This window comes from Antechinus flavipes, chromosome 4 (assembly GCF_016432865.1).
Source record: "Antechinus flavipes isolate AdamAnt ecotype Samford, QLD, Australia chromosome 4, AdamAnt_v2, whole genome shotgun sequence".
Lineage (NCBI taxonomy): Eukaryota > Metazoa > Chordata > Mammalia > Dasyuromorphia > Dasyuridae > Antechinus > Antechinus flavipes.
Window position 1 is genome coordinate 319,713,274 of NC_067401.1, and position 22,691 is coordinate 319,735,964.

Sequence of the window (22,691 nt, forward strand, 5' to 3'; positions counted from 1 at the left end):
CATTTAATTACTAAATGTTTCTTTAAAGAACTGAGACATGAATAAAGAGGTGCAGGTCATTATTTAAGAAATATTCTGAAGAATACTTTCAAGACATCGTTACCTTCCATTTGCAATTGAAAATTTTAACAATTGAAAAATATATTACTCAAAATAACTGTTTGGAGATGTATACTTATATTGTATTTAATTTATACTTTAACATATTTAACATGTATTGGTCCACCTGCCATCTGGGGGAGGGAGTGGGGGGAAGGAGGGGAAAAACTGGAACAAAAAGTTTGCAATTGTCAATGCTGCAAAATTACCCATGCATATAACTTGTAAATAAAAAGCTATTATATATATATAGCTACTGATGTAGGAAATGATTTACTTAAATGGGGTTTTTTTGGTAAATATTAGGGTTTTTTTTTTTTTATTTATCTTATTCAGGAGTACAGATATATTGCAAAATAAAAGTTAATATGAATTATCAGGGGTGCAATAAATCTGAATTCAAAATTTTTTAAACTGATGTTTTATTATTTTTGAATATGTACAGGAATTATTACTTAAGCTAATAACTGGTACTGGACCTTGAATCCTATTTTAGTGAAGTGAAGATTTATTAGTAGTCCAATTATTTTTATAAAGTGGATAATTTTGAGTAAATATCCCCTCTCTCTTTTTTTATATTATTTCCCTATAAAAGCCATCAACCTAAGTAGCCTTTGTGTAAATTATCCTAATTACTAAATTAATAAACTGTTAAATTATTAAGATTTTAACAGATCACTGGTTACTCAAATTTAAACCCAAAAATTTAATTTTAAAAAAGCCAAACAAAAGAAAACTTTACAAAACTCAATCTTTAAACATGTGCAAGCACCTAAGAAAAACTGCTTAAATAATTTTTCTTTAGTCTAAAATAGTTAAATCAGAAAATGAGACCTTGGTTAAATATTTAAATCCCACAATGGTCAGTCAATTTTGCCCAAATAAAGGCAGTTTCAGCCAACAACTTTGCTTTAACCTGAGTAAAACATTTTGCATATCCAGGACACTAGGTACAAAAAAGCTCAAATAATGTGAGAAAAGCCTAATATAAATACAAAAACAAAGGCTCAAATGTACTATGTAACAGCCCAATGTATATATAATATACAGCTTTCTTTTTAGTTTTAATATTAAAGCTAACTAATTTTCTACAAACAAAAACTGAATTTGGCTCTTTTATAATTTTAAACATTGAATGGATATCAGTTCCCATTTATATGATTTTCTAAGAAATGATAGTTTAAAAAAAATTATTAGTTAAATATCTAATCCCCAGTTTTGTTTCCACCATTAATTTCTATTTCCTACCTGATTCCTTTTTATTTTCACTACTAACAAGAAACTTACTAACTCAAATTTAATTTCATTTGATTTGATTTGCCCAGGCAAAATATAAAAACAAACAGTAAATGAGCCCAAAGAGAGACAATTAAGTGCATGAAACAGCATGACATCCTAAAAAATCCATCAATTAAGTAGTCAATATGAAGAGCAAGAGTTAAGTATATTCAAAACTTTGTCAAACGTTAACTTATTAAAAGTAATAATGGGTTTTAAGACAATTAATAGCATACCTTTTGTTGCCTTTCCCATGGAGATAGCTTCCTCACTCTTGGTCTGCTTTTTATTTTGCTCAAGCACCATAGCTAAAGCCTTCTCCACATCAAATTTACTTTGCAACACTGCTTCAATCATTGTTTGATCTGGGACATCATCTCCAAGCACCTCTCTCATGTGATCAAGGCATGAGTAAAGACGAGCTATGGCAAATAAAGGTCAAAAATACACATTATACAGTGTCACAAAACAACCCTAAACTTTCCAGATTAACATCCACATTTCTATATAGTTTGTAATACTATAAGCATGGCTAAAATCTATCATTTTTGCTTAAAGATTTTCTCAACAAAAAAACTTGCTTTTTTTTTTCTTTTGGACTAGACCTGTTTTTATTTGTTTAAGGAACCAACCTCAGAATAACAGAGAAACAAAGAGGTTTGGGGGTTTGTTGATTTGTTTGGTTTGTTTTACTATACCTTGATCAATTCCACTAAGCTGATGATTAGAAATAGAGTTAGCAGGTTCTTTTGTATCTTCATAGTCATATTCTTCTACTGGCTCAACAAATGATGATGGTTTATCATGTCTTGAGTAAATAAACTGAGCAGCTACAATATAAAAAGAACAAGATACTATAAATAAATAGTTCCTAAAAATTACCCAATATTTTTTATTGGGAGATGAAGTTAAAAATTATAGATGCTGATGTACCAATTATATCCATACATATATACGAGAAGAAATAAATGATACTGAACAATTAATCATCAAGAAATCATTTATATTTAGCTTTAAAATAAAGTCTCCCACATATACAAAAATGTTTATAGCAGTCCTTTTTGTAGTGGTAAGAAACTGCAAACTGAGTGAATGGCCATCATTCCTGTTTTTATTTGTTGAATGTAATGGAATATTATTGTTCTATAAGAAAGGACCAGCAGGATGACTTCAGAGGCCTGAAGAGACTCAAGTGAACTGCTACTAAGTAAAGTGAGTAGAACCTAGAGAACTCTACACAACAAGAAGATTATGTGATGATCAATTCTGATGGACTTGGCTCTTTTCAACAGTGAAGTGATTAAAGCCAGTTCCAATGGTCTTGTGATGAGGAGAGTCATGTGTATCCAGATAAAGGACTGTGGGAACTAAGCAGAGATTACAACATAGTATTTTCACTTTTTGTTGTTGTTTGCTTTCATTGTTTTCTTTCTCATTTGTTTTCCTTTTTAATCTGAATTTTCTTGTGCAGCATGAAAATTGTCGAAATATGTATAGAAGAAATGAACATATTTAACATGTTGTATTATTTGCCTTCTAGGAGGGTGGAGGGAGAAAAAAAATTTGGAACACAAAGTTTTGCAAGAGTGAATACTGAAAATTATGCATATGCTTTGAAAATAAAAAACTTTATATTAAAAAAAGAATATATAGCCTCATATTTCCATACACTCACTAACTGATGTAAGGTCCTAAACCTATACTAATCCTGCTTTGCTTTTCTTATTGCCCACTCGCTCTGTAACCCTTTGCAAGTGGCTTTTCCCATTACTGGTATCACCATCATCAACAGCTATTATTCATGTAGCACTTCAAGGTTTAGAAAGTATGCACTTTTTCATTTGTATATTTTCTCATTTAATCTACTGAAAACATACAAATTTCAGTAGTCTACTTATTCTACTGAATCGACTTTGTCCAAAATCACCAATCACTATCCAACTGTAAAAATGCAATGTACTTAATTCTGTGGTTGGACTGTATTTTTATGTTTCCGGCTGGCTATGTCTTTTTATAACTCTTTAATCATTTCTTCTCTTTCTCCTTAAATAGTTCTATTTCTTCATCTTTTCCCCTAAATTTGGACATATTTCAGATGTCTGCTCCTTCACTCTGCTTTTCACTCTAAGATTCTGTCTTCAGAAACCTTCAAGCCAAGAGAGTGTAATATTAATGAAGTCAAGGAAGAGGCATCTATCCATCCTGGTTTGATGAGGGTTTTGAAATGCTAATGGAAGATATGGTAGAGACATCCTACAGAAAGCGTTAAACTTTTTTTATTATAGAACTCTCTCGCAGTCAGTTAAAGTCTGTGGATCCACAACTCTTCTCAGAATAATGGTTTTAAGTAATGGAAGAAAATTATAAAGTCAGTAAGAGGTGAGATAGCAGAAAGTACTGTTTGCCTTACTTTGTATGCTCAGCATTTAACACAATGCCTGGCATATACCAAGAGCTTAATGTACATTTGTTAACTGATTAACAAAAAAGTAAAGATGAAAAACTAAAAGTAAAAGCACATGTCTGAAGAACTTCTGTCCTAGAGAAAGTTAAGAGATGTGGATCTGAAGCTCAAATCCTGTGGTGTAACTTTGGCAATCATCTATATAAAGTTGAAGCCTGGAAGAGAATATAATGGCCAGAAAAAAAAGTATATCAAAAACAGAACATCTCAGGAAACTAACTCCTACCTAAAAGAGCTGGGAAGAGGACAAAGATCAAAGAATTATATATTTAGGGTCGGAAGAAATTTTAGAGGCCTCCAAGTCCAATTCTCATTTTACAAATAAGTAAACTGAGGTCTTTATCTTTATTTTGAGCTGATCACTCAGCTACTTCTAACCTTAGGATACTCCCTCATATTGGAAAGAAGTTCCTTGGCTTTAGTAACTGCATATTCCCCCTGGCTTTCTTACTCTATGTTTTAAATTTCAATGGTTCCAGACTCAATAATCAATGAATATTTATTTATAATTTATAATAAACATATCAATAATCAATCAATAAACATTTATTAAGCACCAACTATGTGCCAGTAACTGTGCTAAGCTCTGGGGATACAAAAAAGGGCAAAAGACAATCAGGGACAGTCAGGACCTCAAGGTCAGGGAGCTTATTATTTATTGGGGTATTTAAAATAATTTGCAAACAAATATATGCAAAGCAAGCTATATATAGAATAAGTGAAAGATAATTAACAGAGAAATTATGCTAAAATTAAGAGAACTTTGGAAAGCCTTCTTGAAAAACATGAGATTTAGCTGGGACACAAAGTAAAGCTGGGAAGTCAAGCCTCCCAGGCAGAATGGAAAAGGGAAAAACATTCTACAGTTGGGGAATATTGAGAGAAAATGGCTGGTGATAAGAAATGGAATGTCTTGTTCTTGGAACTGTCATCAAGTCACACAACAAACACGTATTAAATCACACCTATGAACTACGCACTATGATTAAAAACTGGGAACACAAAGAAAAGTAATGATTGAATGAATGGATGGATGAATGAAAGGTTCCTGCTTTCAGAGCAGTTAACATTTATATATATAGTGAGGGATTTAAAGTTCATTAAGTGCTTTATTTTCTATGCATAATTCCAAAGTGTTTCCAGAATTTCTATACTTTGGCCCAAAGAACATTTTCCATGTGGTTGTTCTGTCCATCACCTCAAAATAAACAAATGTAAAACCTATAGGGTAATCATTTTATTTTCTCATAAAACTTAACTACTACTTTTGGCTATCAGGTTCATAATTTTAGCATATCATTAATTTTTCTTCTGATATCTCTTCTTATATCTATGTACCAAATTCAATTAATTTTATCTCTATAGCATTTCTGGCTTCTCTCTCTATTTCCAAGACTATCAACCTAGTACCATTGTCATTAGCACCTATCTGGAGTATTAAAAAAACTTCTGAAATGGCCCTTCCCTTCCATTCAACCCCAACTAATCCAAAGTAACATTTTTAACACATAAATATGGTCATATCACACTAATGCTAAAAATCTCCAATGAGACCCTATCACTTTAGTTCCAACTTAAGTTCACTCTTCTATGCCACCCTAGGTTTCCAGCCACATTTTATACCTCCACCTCTCCAAGCACCGTTATAGTCCATTCAAAGAAAGTAATTTTCTGACCCCTAAACTCTTTATGACTTTGCTCAGTTGATCCCTGAGCTTGAAATACCTTGCTCTTTCTCCTTACCTTTTGAAGCCCAACACAAATGTTATTTTTTTTCTGACTCCAATGATCATCCCACTAATATTCAAAACTCAAAGGCCACTGCCTAATATCTCTTAAGCATTTAGGCAGTAGTGTATATTACAGACATTTTTTAAAGGAATTGTATTGCCCTATTGGCAAGATCTTTGGAAATCAAACCTACATCATATCTAAACTTAATAGCTCCCAAGAAGAGTATAAAGAATGAATTTAAATATTCAATGCTTTGAAATTAATTTTTTCTCAGGTATAGTATTAAAAGCCACAATTTATATGGAACAAAAGTGCCTGTCAATTAGGGAACAGCTAAATTGACTGTATTTCATAAATGTTACCCAATATTGTTATACCACAAGAAAAGAAAAATTGAAACAATGGACACCTTAAAGGACTTAAATGATGATATATTTTCTAAAAAGGAACTCAATAATGAATATCCAACAACCCAACCTACACACTACTGATGATAAATTTTCCTAATAGCAAACATCTTCAGTCCAAATGAATAAGAATTCTTAAATGCTTAGTGAACATAAACTAAAGCCTTAATAACACCTTAGCCTTATTTTCAAGGTACTATAAAATCCATACAAATATACCTTTCTTTTTTTTTTTCTATGTAAATTCTCAATTCTAACCAAAATGGTCTATGAATTACTCTCCTAATTAGTACTTAATTGGTACTCAGAGTACAAATTGCTTCAACTATCACTGTTTCTCTTTACTTTTTTCCTTCAATATCCAGTCCCTCTTTCCTCTGTGGCCAACTTCTAAACTACTAATGAACATGTCTGTGACATTCATTCAGCATTTATTAGATATCATGGGTCTCAATTTCCTTAACTATAAATTAAATAGTCGGACTAAATCAAAGCTTCTTAAACTATGAGTCAGGACCCTTTATGAGATCATTAAACTGAATGTGGGGAGATGTGAAAATTTTGCAACAGTAAAATATAGCCAAATATTATCAAAAATTACCAAATATTCTGCCAAGATTTAATTCTTTATGTAAAAATAAACAAGCATATACATATTAGGATGCAAATTTGTTTGTCTTTAATAAATGGTAAAATATATGCATACCAAAGAATTGTTTTAAAATAATTTTTTTTTTATGATTTATCATCAGTGTTTATCTATTTTACATACCTGTTTACCCATGGTCATGTAAAAATTTCTCAGGCAAAAAGGGGTTGTGAGTGGAGAAAGTTTAAAAAGTCCTAGGCTACATGACCTATCTACAGATATTGCTGCTGTAGAACAATCCCTTCTACCTTAGGTTCTAAAGAGTTTGATAATGAGGATAGAATCTATATGGAAGACAAAGGTAATCAATAAAGCAGATATATTTGTTTCATTCAATTAGTGTTTGTTAAATCAAAATTTTCAACCTTACAATGATTGGTCAGGTAATTAAATTCTGCAGTAAAAAGGTACATAGTAGCTAAAATACAAAATACTCTCTTGCTTTAACAATCATAATCACATAAATAAAGAGTAAAACAAATGCAAGGCAATTAAAATTATCTATAGTATCACAAGAAAAAGGTTCGGACACTGATACATTGTTGGTGGAACTGTGAACACATCCAGCCATTCTGGAGAGCAATTTGGAACTATGCACAAAAAGTTATCAAATTGTGCTTACCCTTTGCTCCAGCAGTATTTCTACTGGGCTTATACCCCAAAGAGATACTAAAGAAGGGAAAGGGATCTGTATGTGCCAAAATGTTTGTGGCAGCCCTGTTTGTAGTGGCTAGAAGCTGGAAAATGAATGGATGTCCATCAATTGGAGAATGATTGAGTAAATTGTGGTATATGAACGTTATGGAATATTGTTCTGTAAGAAATGACCAGCAGGATAAATACAGAGAGGACTGGAGAGACTTGCATGAACTGATGCTAAGTGAAATGACCAGAACTAGGAGATCATTATATACCTCAACAACGATACTGTTTGAGGATGTATTCTGATGGGAGTGGATCTCTTCAATAAAAAGATCTAATTCAGTTTCAATTGATCAAGGATGGATAGAAGCAGCTATACCCAAAGAAAGAACACTGGGAAATTAAGATAAACTGCTTGCATTTTTGTTTTTCTTCCCGGGTTATTTATACCTTTTGAATCCAATTCTTCCTTTGCAACAAGAGAACTGTTCGGTTCTGCACACATATATTGTATCTAGGATATATTGTAACCTATTTAACATGTAAAGGACTGCTTGCCATCTGAGGGACGGAGTGCAGAGAGGGAGGGGGAAAATCAGAACAGAAGTGAGTGCAAGGGATAATGATATAAAAAAATTACCCTGGCATGGGTTCTGTCAATAAAAAGTTACTTAAAAATAAATAAATAAATAAATAAATGAAATAAAATAAAGAAAAGGGTCCAGATATGTATTCACTCAAAATTCAAAGACTACTGATACTCTTGCTACTTTTAAAATCTAGAGCTTAGGCATCATGCTGTTAAATAGCAAAAACACTTAAATGATGGCTGCTGTGAAGGAGGATTTTCACTGTGGGGCAGTGACAGCTAACACAATTCCAAAGCCAAACTATCTTGCCCCACTCCAAAGTGTGCAATCCAATCAGTCTTTGTAAATAACATTACCAAACCCAGAGAGTTATCTACTTATCTAGGTATCTCTATGTGCTACACACTACAAACTTAGCTAATGCTAGAATATTGTACATTAACATTGGACCTAAATCTATGACGAATTAACTCTAGCATCCTGCCAGAAATTAAAAGCATTTAACACATTTATTTTACTCCTATGTTTTTTATTTTAAGAATGGTGTGGTCCCTTGGCCACTTGTTTAGAGATATTTTAAAAAAGTAATGACAGTTGAAACCTCCCTAAAAGAACTAATATAGAACTTTTCTATCTTCCTATAAAATACAATGAGATTTTTATAAATCACACTGAAAATTACTGCTGAGGGAGAAAATATCAAAGTACAAGCATCATCTATATCTAGCCTAATCTTAAGACAATGACCTCGGAGGTGTTTAAGATTTTAATAATAAAAATAAAAAATAAAATATACCTACTAGAAAACGAAAAACCCAACTTCTAGATCCATAACTTCAAAGCTAAGATGATCCAAACAGAGTTGTAAAGCAAGGGAAAAGAAAGGGGGATGAATTAAGCTGTATTATCATTAAAAAAAAAAAAAAGCATCAAAGATTTAGAACAAAGAAAAAAAAATCAGTTTATTCAAAACAGTTTTTTGTTCAAACATCTTATATATTTAAAAAAAAACTAATTATCATTTGAGTACAATAAAAATAGATATCATAAAATGATCATTATACTCCTTCACTCCATTTCAGCCATTCATAGAGTTCACTATTACCCAACAATTATTCTAATCTCCACTTGACACCTGACCATAATAACTTCTCTTTATACCTCATTTTTCGGCCTTTGTAAGAACTTTTAGAATTCTTTTACTTTCTGAGGTCACTACTACTGCTCAGTTCCTCTCTCCAATCTCAAGCTGATGGCCATTTTAACTTAATCTCAAAACTATGTTGACTACACTTTCTAAATTCATGCTATCCAGTGTCAACCTTCACTTGAACAAATCAGTACTGTTATACTCTTCGAAAATTCTTATCATACTCCCTACAGAAGGGATTCCAAATTTCATTTCTCCTAAAGCCTCTCACTTGCCCTTTCCACTCTAAACTGAGGACTTTGACTCTTACTTTATACTCAACTCAAGTTAACCATTTCAACTTTATCTTCTGCCTTCTTGATTTACTCATTATCCATTTCTTGCCAAACTACAATCCATCATCTTCCCCTGCCATTCCTACTGATTTGTACCTAAAAGCAGCTGCAAGAAGTTTCATAATTGTGCTAAATGGGCACATTAGAAATTCAGGTTATACAATATCAACTGGATCTTCCCTGCAGCAAGAAGGTCTATTTATTATTTAATATTCCCTTTCTCACTTCCCACAGAAGTTTTCAAGACTTTTTCTCTCACGCTTTTCTTTCTTTCCTTTTAAATTGAGGATCTTGTGTTTAATTTTCCAAAACTAAGCCATTCAACATGACCTCTATCAACTTCCAATTCTTTTTACCTTAAAACCACTTCTGTTTCTCAATCTTTCCTCTTTTCTTTCTTGCCAAGGCTAACCCTTCTAATGTAGCCTTGATTCTATACTAGCCCATCTGCTCTACCAGACTAATCCTTTAAAAATCTTCGAGAACTTACTATTCCCTCAAGCTACCATCTTATATCTCTTCTCTCCTCTTCAGCCAAATTCCTAAGAAAAGAGGCCTATACTTGTTACCTCTACTTCCTGTCTTCTCATTCTTCAATCCTTTGCTCTCTGGCTTCTAAACTCACTGAACTGTAATTGCTTGATCCAAGTTACCAGTAATTTTTTCACTATTTTACCTATTTCCCCCCCACTAATTACTCTTCTTTACCTACCTGGTACATCTGACAGTGTTTACTACTTTCTTCTCCTAGGAGTAATTTTCCTTAAGTGAAGATGTGAACATGTGATCCCACTCAATTAATTCCAGTGGCCTCAGATCTCCTTTACACTTAAACATGAACTTTTAAAGCCATTCTCAATCTTGGCCCCATCTATCTTCCCAGCCTTACTATACATCCCCCATTGCGATCCAGCTACATTGGCCTTTTCTCTCCTCTCTGAGTTTTCATAATACCGATCTTATCTAGTTCTTTTCTACCTTAATTAACCACTAATCAATCTCCCTTGAAAGCTGTTCATATATAGTCAAACATTTATATTTATTTGTATGTGCCTATATGTACACATGCACATATACACATATACGTATATAAACAAGTACATGTGTATTAATACACACATATAAATATTACCCTCTAACTATTGGAGATCCCCAAGATTATGTTCTAGGTCCTTCTCTTTTTTCCATCTCCACTCACTCATTTTCCACTTGGTTGTAGTCTTTTGGATGCTCCATCATCACCGAAGGAACTTCATCATCCTGAAAGATGAATTAGTATTGATACTAACACTTCACTAGAGTTCTCTGCCCCTGGTGAGTGGAGTGATGATTTCCTCCCAAAAACTCCATTTAAGGAATGTGCCCAAGTTAATCATCTCTATATTTTCCATCCAGATGCACTACCAAAACATTCTGCTTATACATCTCACCATTCCAGACCATCCTAAACACATCTGCCAAAGTAATTTTTCTTAAGTGCAAATGTGAACATGTGACATCACAGTTAATTCCAGGGGTCTCAGATCTCCTTCATACTTAAATATGAACTCCTTTTAAAGTGCTTCAAATACAGCAGTGTTTCTACTGAGCTTATATCCCAAAAAGATCTTAAAGAAAGGAAAGGAACTCACATATGCAAAAATGTTTGTGGCAGCCCTCTTTGTAGTGGCAAGAAACTGGAAACTGAATGGATGTCCATCAAATGGCTGAATAAATTATGGTATATGAATGTTATGGAATATTATTGTTCTGTAAGAAATGACCAACAGGATGATTTCAGAGAGGCCTGTGAGAGACTTATAAGAACTAAGTGAAATGAGCAGAACCAGGAGATCATTATACACGGCAACAAGACTATATGATAATAAATTCTGATGGATGTGGCTCTCTTCAACAATGAGATGATTCAAACCAGTTCCAATTGTTCAGTGATAGAGTCCTCTACACCTAGAGATAGGACCATGGGAACTGAGTGTGGACCACAATCTAGTATTTTCATTCTTTCTGTTGTTGTTTGCTTGCATTTTGTTTTATTTCTCAGGGTTTTTTTTTTTCCTTCTTGATCCAATTTTTCTTGTGCAGCAAGATAACTGTACAAATATGCATACATATTTATATTTAAATTTAAAATATATTTTAACATATTTAACATGTATTGGACTACCTGCCATCTAGGGAATGGGATGGGGGAGAAGAAGGAGAAAATCTGGAACAGAAGGTTTTGCAAGGGTCAATGTTGAAAAATTATACATGCATGTTTTGTAAATAAAAAGCTTTAATTTAAAAAAAATTAATTTCTATGTTGAAATATTTTCTCATTCTCTCCTAAATGCTAGTAGTTCCTTCCCTCCCAAACTACCCTTATGGTTAATTATGTTACATATATTTGTATTCACTTTATATTTATACTGCATATATTTAATTACATAATTATTTTCTCCCCCATTTGAATGTAAGCTCTTTGTGAATAAAGACGGCTTCCTTCCCAGTGCCTAGCACATAATAGGTATTAAATAAATGCTTGATGGAAGAACAAAACTCCAAATAGCAAGCACCATATAATGAAAAAAGGGATAGATTTGAAATCAGAGGGGTTAAAATCTGTCTTCCAATTTTCAAGTCATTTCAACTAAATAAAACATTAAGTACCTATTCTACCCTTAAATTGCCTTTCATATTACAAATATGCCCTACCTCCTGGAAATTATTTTGAATCTATTTTATCTTTAATTGTGTATTTTTTATTTTATCCTCATTAAATCTGAACACCTTGAAAGCAGAGACTGTTTTGTTTTTACCTCTGTTTAAAAGCACCTAGCAGCACCTGGCATGCTAGCCACTTAATAAAGACTTCTTGATTTCAGTATCAAAATAAAAATAGAAAAAAACAGGTCCTCTTCTCAAAAAGATTACATTACCATGTGTGTGACCTTGGGTAAGCCACTTAGCCTGTCTGAACTTCAGTTTCCTCATCAGCCCAAATTATATTTGAAGCTATTTTTTGTCAAAATAAGAATAATAATAACTTTAGATGAATTTTAAAGATATCATATATGTATATATTTCAATATGTATGTGCTTATTACTTATGTAATATACACATGCATACATATACTTGTTATTCAGTCATTTCAATCATTGTCTGACTCTCTGTGATCCCATTTGAAGTTTCTTGGCAAAGATACTGGAGTGGTTAGCCATTTTCCCTTTCATTTTACACATGAAGAAACTGAGACAGTCTTATGTGGCTTTCCCACGGTCACACAGCTAGTAAGTGCCCTTGGCTGGCTGTGAACTTAGGAACTTTGAACAGATTTCAGCTCTATCCATTGTACCATCTAGCTGCCCACATATGCATACCTACATGTATACTGTATATTTACACACACACACACACATATATATATATTTGGGTGTGGGTGTATGTGTGTAAAAATTCCCTATTCAACCTGATGCCAAGAGCTTTCATTTTATATCTGTAACATCTCTCCCATGTGCTTCTTTCTCTCATCTGACACTGCTACCACCTTGCTGTATCCTCATCACCTTACACCTAGACTATTATAATAGCCTTGTGGTTGTTCATTCTGCCACGTCTGTCCCAACTTCAGGACATTCTCCACTTGGCTGGATCAAAATGATCTTCCTAAAGTACAGGTCTGACTATATTACTCCCATCCCCTCCTTCAATCAATAAGCTCTAGTAGTTCCCTATCACCTTCAAGATAAGATAAGAAATTCTGTTTGGCACTGAAAGCTTTTCATAACCTGTCTCTACTCATCTTTCCATTCTTCTTACACTTTAAGAAAACGCCTCTCCTACACCCAACCATACTTACAACACACTCGGTGACACTGACCTCCTTGCTGTTCCTAAAACAAGATACTTATTTTCAGTAGCTGTCCCCCATTAATTCCCTCCTCACTTCCACCTCTTAGCTTCTTTTGAGTCCCAACTAAAACCCCACCTTTTCAATAAAAACCTTTCCAGATACTCCTTAATTTTACTTAATTCATTATCTCCAATTCCTCTGGCATATAGCTTGTTTGTACACAGTTGTTTGCAATTAGAGCTCCAAAGGAACTTTTACCTTTTTTGTATCCCTAATATTTAGCATAGTACTTAGCATATAGAGTAGGTGCTTATTGTTAACTGACAATGTGTGTTTGAAGACCATCAAAAAGCCCATTATATTGCCAAGAATTTTGATATTTACCAATCCTTAATTTCTAGGTAAAAAAGGCAATTCTACCAAAGTTCTACTTATAACCAAAATATCAGTTATTTTTGGAATTCTAACCTAAGTTTCTAACTCTAAATGCAGTACTCTTTAAATTCCCATCTAGGACTAAAATAAACTACTGAAGAAATACATTAGAGGGTGAACTTTCCTCCATTTCCTTATCTACAAAACAGGGACTATAAAAGCACTATGTTCCCAAGGTGAGAGTAAAGATAAAAGAAGATAATATCTGTCAAGTGTTTTGCAAATCTTAAAATGATATATAAATGTTATATTTTAGTAGTAGGAATAAAAATAAAATCATTTAACTGAATTCATTAGCTTTTTTGAAAGTGTAGAATGTTTTGAAGATGAGATTGGATTTAAAGAAGCAAGCAGTCTTTCTTCTTATGGTACTTGAATGAAATAAAAAGAAATTGGATAAGCCAGATTCCCAGGCTGATTACACTTCTAAGTGCTGGCACAAAATAAATTCACACAATAAAATGCTAAAAACTGAACATATGCATAAATTAATTTTGTTTAAGCTAATTTAAAAATATTCTGATAACAATACCTCATTGTGCATCAAGTGGCAGTGTAAAAACAAAAAGCATCAATAAACTTTTGCCTCACTTTCCATTAACATGTAAAAACAGGACTTTTAGTATGCTACATGTTGTAAACAAGTACATCAGGGCTGCTTTAAGTTTAATTTGATAGAAAAAACACTGGATTGTCTCAGAAGATGTAGCTCAGGTCAGAAAACAGTATGAAATGCAATTAATAACTTCATGGATTAGACTATACTAACTCTTTTAAGGATTTTTCTAGCTCTAATAGATATTTGTAAAGAGAATATAATGACAAGAAATTTTTAGATAAACCAAATATCCTTTGACATGATGGTAAATTTGTTCTGAAGAAAAAAAAGAGGTGCTTATAAGAAAAATACAGAAAACTCGGCAATAAAACTAAATAGAAGATTAGAGGAAGCTAATGAAGAACTTCAGGAGGCCAACACCAGTTGTCCTGATCTCTGAATGCCACTGAACTCTGATGACTCTGGAGGAGAGTGAGGCTGCTGACTTTTCAAAACAACCTTGCCTCACTTAAATCCAATTCACTTTCAAGTCAAGAGATCATTTTCCTGATGTCATTGGTGCTCTTCAAGAATAATGGAGAAGAAGGAGGAGGAGGCGGAAAAAACAAGAGCCAGAAAAAATTACTACAAAAAGGATATATACAAGAACCACTATAAAGAAGAAACTTATTTCTTCAGAAATATAAGAGGGAATATTCTCTTCTCTCATCCTGTCCTATTTCTAAATTATTCCCAAGGTGAAAAGAAGGCTCTGAGATAACAAGACTTAGTAGTCAAAATACTATTATTAACCAGGAGTCCTGTCCTTGAACTTTTAAAAATGTTTTGCTAACTGTATTTAGTATAATTGAGTTACTACACATTTTATTTTTTATAATAATCATTCTGACATAGGATCCGCAGGTTTCACTAGAGACATATGGCTAAGAAAGAAAATGGATAAGAATTCCTACTCTAGAAGTTGTAAATCCATTCTTTCCACTGCTACCTATCCTAGCTCCAGGATTGCTCACATCAAGCAGCAATTCCAACTTCTAACCAATGTTATCTCCAGTTCTATCTGCCTCCCACTCTCCTACCCAGATTATCTAACCTGATCTTCACCCAAATTCTAAACCTGCCCCAGTACCTGTAATGAAATGCACAGGAGAAACAGGCTGTTGCTTAAGGAAGAAAATAAAAGATTTTAGCCAGGAACTAAATTTCCCTAAGGCTAACAATTGATTTTCAAAATCTGAAGCACACCCTCTCCCATCAACTCCCTCCAAAATATTCACCAATTCTACTTCCAAATTACGAAAGCTCTACCAACATCCATATTACTAGGAAGAAAAAACGAGATACGCTTCTGATATCTTAAGGTAAGAATCCCGAGTATATTTTTACCAAAGTAAACATTATTTATTATCGTAAGATATGTTCTGTAGAAGTGCCATTAGTAGAATATTATACATCAGGTATCACATATGCAACACCACCATCCATCTCTAATTTATATATTTAGTGATACCTCATTACATATCATTAATTGGTTACAAAAGGTATGATGAGTACCAAACAAATTTTTCCCATAAGGAGTACAGCTCTAGTCCTCAGCCTAACCATCCGTCCCCAACCAAATTCTCCAAAAGAGCAAGTGGGGTTTCAGCAGAGAAACAAGCCAGTTCATCCAACCAGGCTCCTCCCTTCTGAGAAGAAAAGCAACCTTTATACTCTCTCCATTCCACACTGTTCAAACTTCCCTTGGAAGGAGATTTTTTTTTTTTTTTTTTAACATGGGGAGTGGGAGGAAGGTTAGATATGGAAGCTACAGTCCTGAGCATAGGACTGCAAGGAGTCCTGGGTCCTCTATTGCTGTCATTGCCTCCACCTAAGTTCCTGCCAGTGGTGCTGCTACTTCTCTTGCTGAGCATGCAGGCTGCACTGTGCCCCTCCCAGTACCACAATTAGGGAGACCAGGATACCACACAGTGCAACCATTTTGTACTACATGAACTTTATGACCTGCCTGTCCACACAACTACATTAAACCAGGGTTTCTCAAACTTTTTAAATAGGGGGCCAGTTCACTGTCCCTCAGACTGTTGGAGGGCCAGACTATAGTGGGCCTTTAAATAAAGAAACTTCATAGCTCTGGGTGAGGGGGATAATCATCCTCAGCTGCCGCATCTAGCCCGCGGCTATAGTTTGAGGACCCCTGCATTAAACCATGCTGCCTTTTCAGGTAGATAATAGACTAAATAAGTTTTTGTGGTTCAGACCTGGCATCTAGTCACCATTTTTATAATACTGTTTCTCAGAGGAAATGTATTCCAAAGTACCAAATAATCAACTTGCATGCAAATTTTTGGAAGTGGGAAGCTACATTAATAGAAAATTTATAGAACACCTCAATATTGTCAATATACAAAAGTCTCAATGCAGAATTCTGCTCCAATCTTTTTCCTATATTTTTGTACAGGAAAAAAGTATTACAGCACTGCCTCAAACTTTACACAAGACTACCCACAAAACATCAATGAAATGACAATTCAGTCCTCTTAATATTTTGGGAGTCGCTATACATGAATTATCTAATAACTATTAACAGAAAATAAAAAGTAAAAAGCTTTGCCAAAAACATCTGTGAAATTTTATAATATTATTCAATATATTACCATTCCAGCATAAGCAAATTAGAATTAGGATCATGGGATTATATACTTCAACAACAATACTATATGATGATCAATTCTGATGGACATGGCCATCTTCAACAATGAGATGAACCAAATCAGTTCCAATAGAGCAGTAATGAATTGAACCAGCCACACCCAGCAAAAGAACTCTGGGAGATGACTATGAACCACTACATAAAATTCCCAATCCCTCTATTTTTGTCCGCCTGCATTTTTGATCTCCTTCACAGGCTAAGTGTACAATATTTCAAAGTCCAATTCTTTTTGTACAGCAAAATAACTGTTTGGACATGTATACATATATTGTATTTAATTTATACCTTAACATATTTAACATGTATTGGTCAACCTGCCATCTGGGGGAAGGGGTGGGGGAAGGAGGGAAAAAGTTGGAACAAAAGGTTTTGCAATTGCCAACGCTTAAAACAGGGGTCCTCAAACTTTTTAAATAGGGGGCCAGTTCACTACCCCTCAGACTGTTGGAGGGCCAGACTATAGTAAAAACAAAAAATTTGTTTTGTGGGCCTTTAAATAAAGAAACTTCATAGCTCTGGGTGAGAGGGATAATCATCCTCAGCTGCCACATCCAGCCGCGGGCCATAGTTTGAGGACCCTGGCTTTAAAATTACCCATTCATTTATCTTGTAAATAAAAATCTATTTAAAAAAAAAAAAAAAAAAGAATTAGGATCATAGGACTTACAACGATGAAACCTGATAAATCATTTTACAAATCTGAAGGAGCAGATGTAGGATTCTCAAATGCAGTTCACATGACTACAAAATCAAGAGCCATTTCACTAACACTGCATTCCACACCATCCAAAAAACAGTATTTCTCATCTCCAACACACAAGGGGAAAAAGCATGCATCTCATTTTTCTACAAGTTGGTTAAAAGTTTAGTTTTATTTATAGTTGAAACTCATGTCTTCAAATGTATATTATTTATCATCTAAGACAATTCAACCATTAAGTATAAAGTGTTTTTTAAATAAGAAATGTTGCTGGATAACATGGTTACAAAGTTAAAATGAAAAACAGTCCAACTCTCCAAGAGTTTACACAATGTAGCATTCTTCCACTAATTTCAGGTATAGAAAATCAGTACTTTTTTATCCATCACCACCCCCCCCCCAAAAAAAAAAAACACTTTGCAAGACTCTCAATTTCATCCAGAATACATACCTGTTGATGGTGAAATACAATAATCATCCTCTACAGACTGGCCATAGAGATCATCATCTTCAAAATCTAAATGAAATATACAGTAAGTTAAAATAAATATCAAATGATCTTACATTCTAATCAATAATGCTTCCAACATTAAAATAAACACATCTACGTTAAGGAGACCCTAGAATATGTTATTCTAATAATTGTTTCAAAGACTATTTCTATTTACTTTCCAATGGGTATCTACTTTGTTTCCAGTTCTTTGCTACAAAAAGTATTGCTTGCTATGAATATTTAGGAAAAATGTTGGACCAGTATAAATGCCCAGTAATGGAATCAAAAGGCTGAACAGCTCCAGTACATCTTTCTATTCAGCTATCAGCAAATTTTTTATCACCCTTCCCCCACCCCATTCAATAAACTCTACTACTTTCCTATTAGTTATAGTTTCCAAATATAAAATTCTCTTTTTGGTTTTTAAAATGTTTCTTAACTTGGTTCTCTCCTACCTTTTCAGTTTTCTTATGCTTCGCTTTCCCCTCAGGTACTCTCTGATCCAGTTATACTAGCCTCCCTATTTTTCCTCACACAAGATACTTCATTTCCCAAATGAGAGCATTTTCCATTTGCTATTTCCCATGTCATTTCATATGAAATGCCAGGCTGGATGATTTTTTTTTGTTTACCAAGAAAAATATCCACAATCTCAGATATGGAGATATCTTTCTGATGGCATAAAGTGAAAAGAAATTAAGATGCCTCCTGACAGATGAAAGAAGAAAGCATAAAAGCTAGTTTGAAGCTTAACATCAAAAAAACTAACTGGTCCCATCACTTCCTGGCAAATAGGAGAGAAGCTGGGTCAGATTTTATATTCTTGGATTCACTGCAGGCAGCAACAGTAGACATGAAATTAAAAGATGCTTGTTTCCTGGAAGGAAAGCTATGGCAAATCTGGACAGCATACTAAAAAGTATAAACACTACCTTGCCGACAATGATACATATAAAGTGTCAAAGGTATGGTTTTTCCAATAGCAAAACACGGCTGTAAGAGATAGAAGAAGATAGATAGCCCTGGCATGCTATGGTCATAGAGAGTTAGAAACGACTGAACAACATCCCTCATGCCTGGAACTTTTCTCTTTCTTCATCTTTACTTCGTGGCTTCTATGGATTCCTTCAAGACTTAATTTAAATTTCACCTTCTGTGAGAAGCTTTTCTCAGTACTCCTTATATAGTGCTTTCCCTCTGAGATTCTTCTCCAATATATCTTGGAGGTTGTTTGCAACTTATCTCCTCTAATAAACTATCAGCTCCTAAAAAAAGCAGGAACTTGGTTTGTGGTTGTATTTTTTTTTTCCTTTGCATCTCCAAAACTTTGGATAGTGCCTGGCACATACCAATTCACACAATTCAAAGGTGTCTTTCATTTCAGTTCTGTTGTGCAGAGTTTCAATTAATTTTAAGTATATCTACATTTCTACAATCCCCTCCAACACTAGTTTCATCTTTCTTTATATGTGAATTTGAATGTGAGGGAAACTCCCAATTGTTTTAATTTTCTTTTTCAAGTGGCTGAGTTTTTGTCTAGCTAATAATTCTGTCCCTGTATTTAAATTTTTTTGAACATTTATATTTCATATTGCTTCTCCAAGAAAATAAAATACCATGCACTACTATCTTTAGAATGTACACTCTAAGTTGCTGTTTAGGCCAAAATGAGCTATCTACCTATCTTTTTATCCAAGCAACACTGTAATCAATAGAATATATCTTAATATAACTGGCGGAGCTTACTGGTAGAAACAGTAAAATCATTTTCCTGTTATCTATTTTCACGTCTTATTATTTCAAGAGACATTAAATTCTAGAAAAACAATATACAGTTTTATTTCCCATACTACAGCATAAGCTCGATGTAAACAGCATCTTTCTCATTATGGGCTTAGCAGTATTCTCTTTATACAGTAGGAACAAATATTAGTTAATCTGCTGAAATAAACTAAAGATGTATGCCCATAACCTTAAAATAATTAGATTTGAGTGCTTATTGGTTTATTAATTTCAAAAGGGTCAGGAAAAATAGCAAGAATCCAAAAAGTGGAACCCAAAAATAAAAGGAGGGACTGGCACAAGTCTGCAAATATATTTAATAAATTGTTACTTTTAACACAAAAATCATAAAAAATAAGTTAAATGCTAATCAGAAAGGAATTTAACTAATTTTCAAAGTCCATGAAAAATTTGTTAGAACCAGAACCAGGCGCAGAGGGAGAAGATCCATGAGCAAACAAAACAAAAAACTAAAATTTACAACTTTAAGTGAAACAATCATGTTCAATTTTAAAAAGTAGCCAACTAAAGCATATTAATTCTTCATTAGCAATTTTTCTTATGAAACATAAATCAAAAAGCATTTCAAAATATATTAATCATTCGAAAGACATTTATTTCACAAATGACTTTCTATTAAAAATTTTTTTTTGGCCTTTTCACCATGCTGACTCATGTTTTGAAAGGATTTGTTAATTCTAGAAAGTCCGTATTCTCACCGACATGTAAGACAAACAAGATGAAGAAAACTGATTCTGACATATTTAAAATGGTTATGATGTCACCAAATATTCCAAAGAAAACATGGCAACCTGAACTAAGGAGAGACAATAAACTGAGGGAAAAATTTAGGTGTTCAGTTCAAAAACAAAATGTACACAGATAGTAATAATTAATTCTATTCACATATTGTTTTGTTTTCAGATCTTCCACTTAATCTTATGTTTACTTAAACATCTATGATCTACAACATTTAGACAAGTTTTAAAAGGTTTCCATTTTAGGCAATATCAGGAACTAACAAATATCATAATGGATAACTGAGAGATTTACAACCAAAAAAATTGTATAAGGATATGTCTTGGTTGCTTTGAAAATACAAATATTTAAAGCTTATATCCCTAAATCCCCATCTTTCTTTGAAAACTCTACTGTAACTTGCTTACATTAAAGAAACATTTAAGTGCCTTCTGTATGCTAAGAACTGGAACTAGAGGATAAGTGAAGGGGAAAGATTTGCTCTCAAAGCGCTTATATCTAATAGAGGAGACAGTTTTATAAATTACCAAATTTGTTACTGTCCCTGAATTTAATTATATGTTTTAAAATAATTACATCCATTTATTTGATATCCAGTAAGCAAGTAAGTACTTTTTTTCTGTCATCCTAGCCATGACCCACAAGACTTGCACAGAATTTAGTTACAATCTCTCTTAATCGATTCTCAGGTAAAAGTCACTGGTCTAAAACTCCTAATTTAGTAGGAAAGTCAAAGGGAACAAAGCTAAGACAGTTCAGTTCATTCATACAATTCTTGAGTACACAAGACAAAAACACAGCTCTTTCGAATACTGAACATTTTTAATACTCGTATTTATATCAAAAGAGTAATCCTTAAAATCCTAAAAATTTAACTTCAATTGTAGACTGTCACAAAAAAATTTCTCCAAACTGGGTAGTGGTTTTTATTTGTTCGTTTTAAAGGAGCGTGTGTGTGTGTGTGTGTGTGTGTGTGTGTGTGTGTGTGTGTGTGTTTTTGGGGGGACGGGGTGGTTAAAAGAAAGAGCAATGCAAAAAAAAAAAAATGTTACTCTTGGAAATTCTGGCAGAGGGGAGCAGACAAGAGGGACAGGCACTAAAGAAAGCATATGTGTGTGCATACGCCTCCCAGAATGAGATTTACACTGCACCAATAAGCGCCAACTATGTGGCAGGTACTAAACACACCAAAATCTTTACCTTGCCAAATTCCTACCCAACAGAGTACGCACGCTGCCCACGTAACAAATGAAAAATAATGACCATGAGTGGTATCACCCCTAGCAGCTGGGTCAGCTTCTTACCCTCTCTGACAAATCTTTCTCTTGTCCCATTTGTTTGTGTCAAACGAAACCCCACTAGTTGTCCTGGTCTCCACGCTCCGAAATCACCACTCCGGGACTCGGGATTTTGAGAGAAGCCAAAGGGAAGGGGCCGAAGAGTAGGCCAGGAGATAAGGAAAGGTAATGGTAATGAACCCCATAGGGCCCAAGGCCGCAGCCCAGGGTGGCAGGGGGAAGGACTGGTCTTTGTACTCACCTTCATCGTAGTTGTAGCCTCGGACGTTCCTGTGCCGCGCCATACCGACCACAGCGCCCGCCCCTCCGCTGCGCCCCGCTGCTTCGACCCCCTCAGACTATCTTTTTCAGATGCGACCGCGATAACCACAGCAGCCTGGAGAGCGCTCGGACGCCATGTTGGCTTCCGGCACAGCGCTCCGCAAAGGTTCTGCGCACGCGCGATGACGCAACGACGCGACGACGCGACGAACGTCACCGTCTGCCGAAAACGCATGCGCGCTGAGACTTCAAGCACTCCACCCACTCCCTATTTCCTCGGCATCATAGGGATGATTGGTAGTACGCCAGGACATTACATTACACCACTTGAGCCTGGTAGGAGGCGGGGCTACCCCAGTACCGACCTCACCACGTGGTGCCGCCTAGATCTGTGCACACGTGAAGTTTGATTTGGTTCCAGTTAATTGAGTAGAGCAAAGCTGGTCCGAGTTATTGTCATAAGAGTCAATAAGTCATTCTGCGATATTTGGTAGAAAGGTGGAGATAGGG

At 34.4% G+C, this 22,691-nt stretch overlaps 1 protein-coding gene across 3 annotated transcripts in view; it reads right to left on the reverse strand.

The window, feature by feature from the left end:
• The window catches only part of HBS1L (HBS1 like translational GTPase), a 138,779-nt gene extending 116,397 nt beyond the window's left edge, over positions 1-22,382 (reverse strand). For 2 of the 3 annotated variants that reach the window (XM_051997801.1, XM_051997802.1), the window contains exons 1-4: positions 22,162-22,347; positions 18,040-18,105; positions 2,076-2,207; positions 1,614-1,799 (exon numbers count right to left, since the gene is read on the reverse strand). In XM_051997801.1, coding sequence (XP_051853761.1) covers positions 1,614-1,799; positions 2,076-2,207; positions 18,040-18,105; positions 22,162-22,204 — 427 coding nt within the window. In that variant the 5' untranslated portion in view covers positions 22,205-22,347. Of the gene's footprint in view, positions 1-1,613; positions 1,800-2,075; positions 2,208-18,039; positions 18,106-22,161 lie in introns of all 3 variants that reach the window. The other variant, XM_051997803.1, reaches the window with a different exon arrangement.
• Between the last annotated feature and the right edge of the window lie 309 nt (positions 22,383-22,691).